At 36.1% G+C, this 8,299-nt stretch overlaps 1 protein-coding gene across 1 annotated transcript; it reads left to right on the top strand.

Annotated features, from left to right (window-relative positions):
- The first annotated feature begins 4,655 nt into the window (after window positions 1–4,655).
- Window positions 4,656–5,283, top strand: LOC124935816 (ferredoxin C 1, chloroplastic). Its single transcript, XM_047476244.1, has one exon. The coding sequence runs from the start codon at window positions 4,744–4,746 to the stop codon at window positions 5,188–5,190; it is 447 nt and encodes a 148-aa protein (XP_047332200.1). The 5' UTR covers window positions 4,656–4,743; the 3' UTR covers window positions 5,191–5,283.
- The last annotated feature ends 3,016 nt before the right edge of the window (window positions 5,284–8,299 follow it).

The following is an 8,299-nucleotide window of genomic DNA, read 5'->3' as shown; positions in this document are numbered from 1 at the left end:
AACGCGTATGCCTAAAACCACCTGTTAAGGTTAAGAAAGGGCGCCCACAAACAGTCGCAGTCATAAACGTAAATGTGATTATTTTGTAGACGAACGACACACAATACCCAGTGCTTGTTGCCAATGTTCAAAGGCACGTAAATATCGTCGATTGATGGCCATTCTGGCATATGTCTATGGTCCACACCCATGAAGTACTGATCAAATTCTTCTACTATTGGATAATTTTCAGGATCTTTTTTAAACGTCGGGTGCTCTTGCCTCATCTTATCTGCTAATAAGCAATCCCCTATTGTTAATTTAGAATGTTTATATGTCTTGGGATATTGCGCAATCCTTTTTCGCAACAGGTGGCAGAATGCGTCGACTTCCTGCAAAATGAGGGAAAATGCAGTATATAACAAACACCATTAAGAAAAAACTTAGAATAAGTTAATTAATTATGATGAATTGCACGACTTACAGGATCTTTAAGCCATGTGCACTTTGTTAGAACTCTAACAAACAACTTCTTTGGTGCTTCGCAAGTATACACAGTCTTTTTTTGATCATTGGTGGCTTGATCTTTCAACCAATTATCTAATTGAACCAACAACTCATCATCAAATTTTTGAAGGGGATCATTTGTCTTTGAATGTTTTGACAAAGAAGGGTTGATGTAGTCTTCATCTTTCTTCTGCTTCCTCACTCTTTTTTTCTGAACTCCTCCTTTAGGTGGAGTGTTGTATAATTGGAAATCATCATCATCGTTCCCATCCTTCGCATCCTTGACCTTATCCTTCTCAACCTTCCCATCCTTCTCAAGCTTGACCTTATCCTTCCCATCCTTCTCAACCTTGACCTTGACTTTATCCTTTCCATCCTTCGCATCCTTCTCAACCTTGACCTTGACCTTATCCTTCTTTTTCTCAATTATTTGTTGCATCATATCGGAGAGTAACATCTCCCCACCATCCACCTTCACATCCTTCTCAATATCCCCACCATCCACCTTCACATCCTTCTCAATCTCCCCACCATCCACCTTCACATCCTTCTCAATCTCCCCACCATCCACCTTCACAGCATTCTCAATCTCCCCACCATCCACCTTCACACCATTCTCAATCTCCCCACCATCCACCTTCACATCATTCTCAATCTCCCCACCATCCACCTTCATATTTTTCTCAATCTCCCCACAATCCACCTTCACAGCATCCACAATCTCCTCCACCTTTACAACCACACTCTCCTCCACCTTCCCATCTTTCAACTCCATTTCATTCGTCTTCATCTCCTACAAAAATAGAACAACATTGTGGTCAGCGTTTACTTCCCGAAACAACATTTGACTTCGCTAAGTATAAATTATCTCAGTTTTATCCTTTGCATCCACACTCTCGTCCAACTTCCCATCCTTCAACTCTATCTCATTTGTCTTCATCTCCTCGACCTTCCCTTCCTGCAAAAATAGAACAACATTGTGGTCAATTATGAACAACAATCGACTAAGTACTTAGCGAATTGCTAAGTACTTAACGAATCGCTAAGTACTTAACGAATCGCTAAGTACTTAACGAATCGTTAAGTACTTAGCGATTCATTAAGTACTTAACAATTCGCTAAGTACTTAGCGATTTGTTAAGGACTTAGCGATTCATTAAGTTTTATTATCTTACCTCAGTCTTGTCCTTCTTGTCCACTTTACTCTTTTTCTTCTTCTTCTCTTCCTCCATATTATCTAATCTGGCTATTAAAATGGTCATCCTTTGGTTGGATTTGGCTAATAACCGTTCGGACATACTAACAAACAACTTTTTAATAAAATCCTTGTGATGTGCTTGAGTTTCTTCGTAAGCTGTTTTCATCTCTTTGAGCTCCTCCTTCACCTCTTTGATGAGCTCCTCCTTCAACGCTTTTACCTCCTCCTTCAGCTCTTCACATTTACATCCAACAGAAGATGTTGGAAGTAATCCAAGACTAGTCGCGGATGGGGGACTAGGAATGTTGGCAAGACTCGATTCATAAGCAAGCTTCCTCTTCAGGTTTACTGCTTCTTTGAGATTAACTACGGCCTCTCTCTTCCTAGTGTTTGGTTTGGAAGTAGGTTCTTCATGTTCATCGTCATGTTCACTGTCCTCTTCATCATAATCCTCTTTGACTAATTTCCCTTCTGTAAATCCCTCAAAAAATTAATCAGTTTACTCGTCTATTTGTTCAAAGTCCTCACCACTGTATAACCTCTTCTCCATGGAGGACTCTTCCATCTCAGTCAGATACGTGGTCTCAAGGGCATACTTTATCTCGATCAAGGTGTTCTTCCTGTTGGAATGATAGACTAACAACCTTGGGCGTAGAGGATCATTAAGCTCATTCTTTCTAGCAAATTTAGGGACAAAGCCTTTGATGACCTCATATGTCCACACTTGAAATGCTAGTACAAACCCATAAATATTATAAGCAAAATGAGCATAATGATCATCACTCATTTTCTTCTTCTAATAATATTTGTGACTGAGATGTCTCATGTTCTTGTTCAAACCCTTGAGGGTGGCTCTAAAGATGACCTTCCCCCAAGGAAATCGGAGAAAGTTTCCTCGTCTTCGACCATGTGGAGGATTTTTGAAAATACCACCCTCCTTGGGTCAAATGAAAATAGGTACTGACAAATCAGGCATACCAGCCCCATCTTCCATGCATCTTCTTTATCTCTGCATTTCAAAAAAGCAGTCTCCAACTCTTGCATTACTACACTCGTCTTCCCTTTAAAATATTTACCGACAGAGGTGGACAACCTCGGCATTGTTCTTCGTTCACTTCAAGAAACCTGTCGAAGTTTAGGCCCGTGACCAAGGCGTACTCTTTCATACCAAATACAAGTTGCTGCCCATTAACATTGAAAATTATCTCATTGGAGTTTGAGCTTACCCTCCTAAGCAACATGTGATGTACAATAGTTCCTGAGAACTGCAACACTGGGGCTGATAATATATATCTGAATTGGGTATTATACACCTTCTCCACAAGATCCATTTCCTCAAACTTCATAACAATCTTCTTCAGGCAGAAGGTGCTTTTCTAAGAAATCCGACCAGGAAACTCAGGAACTGTGGTTTCTGCCATCTACAAAAGGAACAACAACAAAAATGTATGAACAAATACATAAACCATCGCAAACCATAAGTACTTAACGAATCGTGAAGCACTTAGCGAATCGGGAAGTACTTAACGAAACGCTAAGTACTTAGCGTTTCGTTAAGTATTTAGCGAAGCGCGGGGCACTTAGCGAATCGGGAAATACTTCGCGAAACCTTAATATGGGATATGCCCATTGAGAAACCATGAACATTAAACTTGGAAAAAAACCCTAAACCTAAAGCAATAAGCAATAACCAGAAACAAGCAAAAACCCTAAACCTAAACCAATAACCAGAAACAACCAAAATCCTAAAACTTAATATGCAAATACCAAAACCCATAACAAAAAACTATAAAAAGACAAGCAACATCCAAAAAACTAATCAAACCTGAGATTAATGAAGAAACGGTTAGAGAGAGAGGACTCGAGGGGATAGAAGACGGGCAGATCGGTCTTGGCAAGGAGGAGTTCAGTGAAGAGACGGTTAGAGAGAGAGGACTTGAGAGGATAGAAGAAATGAATGCAGAAATGTTTTTTTTTAAATATAAGGTATAGCGCGTGCAGAAACGCGCGCTTCTTCGACTTACTACGCGTGTCTCTTCGACTTCCTACATGCGCGTGCAGAAACGCTAAACACCTAGCGAAACGCTAAGTGCCTAGCGAATCGCTAAGTACCTAGCGAAACGCTAAGTGCCTAGCGAATCGCTAAGTACCTAGCGAAATGCTAAGTACCTGGCGAAACGCTAAGTACCTAGCGGAACCCATATGATCTTCAAATATCATCATCGACATAAGAACAATAAGATGAAGAAAATAATGAACCAATATGAACCAATATTAACAAATATGAACAAATATGAACCAATATGAACAAATATGAACCAATATTAACAAATTTAATTAATTTAAGGTTAGAGTTTGATTAAGAACAATATATATCGTTTGAAATGGAGATAATAGACAATAAAAACATAAATTGATTTAAAGTTTTTAGATGGAGATACTGGAAACATGAACATAAATCGATTTGGGTTAGAAATAGATTTAGGGTTTTAGATGAAGATATAGAAATAAGAACATAAATCTGTATTATAAACATCGATTCAGGGATAATGTTTTCTTATCTTTGTAGATTCAGGGCATAGTCGTAGTCCTCGTAGTCGCCGTCGCCGAAGTTTTCGCCGCCGCCGCCGAACAAAAACAGAGAGAGAAGAGAGAGAAACAAAATGAAGGAAATGAAAAAATTTGAGTTTTTATATTAAACATAATTTACTTCGCCAAATGCGAAGTCCCTCCGTGTTACGCGAAAAGGGTAATTTCGTCTAAAAAAATAAAATGATCACCAGATTAATTTAATTATCGGGTGACCACGGAGGGAAATGCCCCTATCTTCAGGGCCATTTCGTCCAATTTCTCGAATATCTTAAGTTGGTATTTTTTTTATTATTAGTTTGAGTAAAAAATTAGTTTGAAAATGAAATTGATTGAAACTCAAAACAATATATAGAACTGGCCAGCTTTGTATCGGAAAGAAAACCTTATCCATGAAATTCATTTGAAAATTGAAGGCACCACACATATCAACTGTCCTCTTCCATTTTCCTCTGCAAAAAAGCGCTGCAATGGCAACAATCCATTCCTTCACTGTTGCTCCCCCTTCTTTCTCACTCTCTAAACCCAGAAAGATACTTCACCGGCGCGACCTAAACTTCCGGTTGCCTCGCTCCTCCACTCACCGGCGATTAACCGTAGCCGAAGCTTACAAAGTTGTGGTTGAATACGAGGGTAAGAAAACAGAGCTTGAGGTTGAAGAAGACGAAACGATTCTGTCAAAAGCATTAGACAATGACTTGCCGGTCCCTTACGATTGTATGCTTGGGGTCTGTATGACGTGTCCGGCCCGGCTTTTAAGCGGCAAGGTTGATCAGAGTGAAGGTATGCTTAGTGACGACGTCGTAGAGAGAGGGTATGCTCTTATGTGTGCTTCTTACCCTCGATCTGATTGTCATATTCAGATCATACCTGAGGAAGAATTGCTTTCTCTTCAGCTTGCAACTGCTAATGACTAATTTTATTAATGATTTCTTACTCTTGTTTTGTTCCTCCTTTCATGTCCAAATTAGAGTCTGAGTTTGATGGTTTTAAGATTTTATGATTGTTCATATTGTTAGTTACACAGAAATTCAACAGCCAAACTTGATTGACTTTAACAAGGTTTCAAAAACAGAAATAGGGTAATCTTCACTGAAATATGGTTCAATCATATTACCAATTGTTTCGATAAGGTTAGACTGGAGATAATGCATATAACAGTTATCACCAGCTTCTTCTGATTCACATACTCATTTGATTTCTTAATCTCTCAAAAGTTTCCAACTTTAATGCCTTTGTCTAATGGGTAATGCACAAGCTCAATCCCTCTATCATTAGACAGCTTTCTAATTAATGATACCTAATGTGAATATGCTTATTTCTAACCTGCAATTCAACATTCTTTGATAACTTGATAGCAGAGGCATTATCACAATAAACAGTGGTACATTTAAAGAAACACAAGTAAGAATTCCAAGACATTCTTCATCCAAACACATGTTGCAACTGTCACGAACCCAGCTTCTGCAGTAGATAACGTGACTATGGGTTTTTTAGATGACCATGCAACTGTTTCCTTTCCTAACATAAACACATGACCAGATGTGCTACTTCTGTCATCAAAGTCACCAGCGTAACCACTATTGGTAAATTCTAATAGCTCTTCATTTTCTCCTTGTCTATAGAGTATACCAAATTCAATTTGTTCCTTTCACATATCTAATTCTATTTACTGCATTCATGTGAAGTTCAGTTGGATCTAGTCTAACTATATACAATATATAAGATCAGGTCTAGTGACAGTTAAGTACCACAAATTTCCAATAATTATTTTGTAATGGGTGACATCCAGTTTAGAACCTTTTTCGTCTTTGTTTAGTTTATTATACCACATACCATAGGATTCTTTACGGAACTACAAATCCTTCATGCCAAATCTATCAAGTATTTCTTTAGCATATTTCTTTGGACAAGTAAAAAATTCATGTTCACATTTTCTTCTCCTAGAAAGCATTTCATTTTATTCCTAGAAAGCATTTCATTTTACTCAAGTTTGTCATCTCAAATTCGTGATCATATATACCTTGAATGAGTATTATTTTCTCATTATTTCCTGTCACTATGAGATCATCATCATAGAGACTCACGATCAATATGCTGTCTTTTATATTAATTTTAACAAAGAGTTAGTTCTGAATGACATTTCTTAAATCCCCCTTCACTGAAATAAGTATCAATTCTACTCATGCTAAATCCCATACAAAGCTTTGTTAACTTATTCCTTTTTCTTGAATCCTTGTGGTTCATGGAAGGATGCACTCTTGACATCTAGTTGATAAATATTTAACTTTCTTTGGGCTGTAACTAGCCATGAAAAAAAAGCAGGTTTTGGGAAATCCGACCATGAACCGACCCTACTAAGAACCAACCTAGACCTGATTCGAAAGATTGTAATTTGACGTGATCTACATAAATAAATAAATAAAAAATCATACTAAAAAAAAATCAATAAATTAAAAAATGGCTATATTTAGGATAAATTTTTTCATAATATAACAATTTTCCCAAACATGGTCATTTTTTAGACATTATTATTTTTTATTTTTCTCTTATTTACCTGCGACAGATCACGTCGGATCACGTCGAATTCGTGACCTTACTTTTGTTGAACACACTTCATCTAACTAGTCTGACTCCTAAATTATTTTTATTTGATTAAATTGTTTTTTAAGATCATCAAACCGAACTTTCTCTAACCAAACAAAAAATTGCATGTTTACATTTACTTTTAAAAAATAAAATAAAATCTAAACATAAGAATCTAATCAACAATTTTTAATAATAGTAAAAAATAAATAAATACTTGAATTGAATCTAATAAGCTTTGAATTAAAATACAAAGATGTTAAGTGCAGAACATTAAATAAATCAAAAAAAAACTGCAATCTATTAAATAAGGGTTGATTAGATGAGAATATGAATTAGCATTTGAAAAATTGAATGAATCTGATCTTACATACTTCTTTAAGGCTCCTACTATTAAAATCTCTTCTCCGAAAAAAAGAAAAAAAAAAAAAAACTAATTTACAATAGTCAACATAACTCATTTTTTCACATTTTATTCGACTAGTAAATTAATTGAAAATTTTTCACATATTTCACATTTCCGGGAATCACATTACCATCCCCACCTCGAATCTATCAGTCCTGTCCGATCCCGATAAAAATTTTAATATAAACCATCCCGCCCCGATCAGGAACGGGATTTCCCCGCGGTGCACCAAAATCGAAAAATAGTTTAAATTGAAAATATAAATTACAAAATAATTCATATAACTATAATTATAAATTTTAAAAATATAAATAATTTATAATTTTAATGATTGCATTATTTACATTAAATAAGTATATATATTAATAATTTTAAACAACTATAATTAAAAAAAATAATTACATATTTTTGGCTCGGTTCAGGGAACGGTGCGGGGCATTTAATACCATCCCCGTCCCAAATCCCGATCAACATAATTTGGGTTTTCCCCGATCCCAAGTTAAAGCGGGGAAAAACCGTACCAATTGGTTTAGTTACCGCGGGGCAGTTTCAAATTTTCATCCTTAATTACTATACTCGTCAACTTATTCTATGGCTTACATTCCTAATTCTCATTTTTCTTCGAAACATTAACCTCTCAATCACATTTTGTTTTCCCACAAACAAGTTGAGAATAATAAGCAATTTCCCATCGAGAGAACAAAATTTGGATAATGATTCGTCAGCCATAATTCTTCCTCCAATGTTGTATCATCATCGGAAGAATTATATCATATAATCAAGAATTATCCAACGCTAATTCCCTCTATCCAAACAATTTTTTCGTTCAATATATCCACTGGTTTTAAAGCATCATTAATACACAAGATTGAAATATGAGGAATAATTAATGTATCACATACTTGTTCTTTAGTGGTGAAGCATGTATAATATTGTACATTTTTTTTTGAAAGAATGTCCAATTTTTATCTGCAACTTTCCCAAACTTTTCCACAACCTGAAAGAGTGCATCAAGCTTGGGACTAAATTTGTGC

This window comes from Impatiens glandulifera, chromosome 4 (assembly GCF_907164915.1).
Source record: "Impatiens glandulifera chromosome 4, dImpGla2.1, whole genome shotgun sequence".
NCBI lineage: Eukaryota > Viridiplantae > Streptophyta > Magnoliopsida > Ericales > Balsaminaceae > Impatiens > Impatiens glandulifera.
Note: the sequence above shows the minus strand (reverse complement) of the source record. Positions and strands in the feature narration are given on the sequence as shown.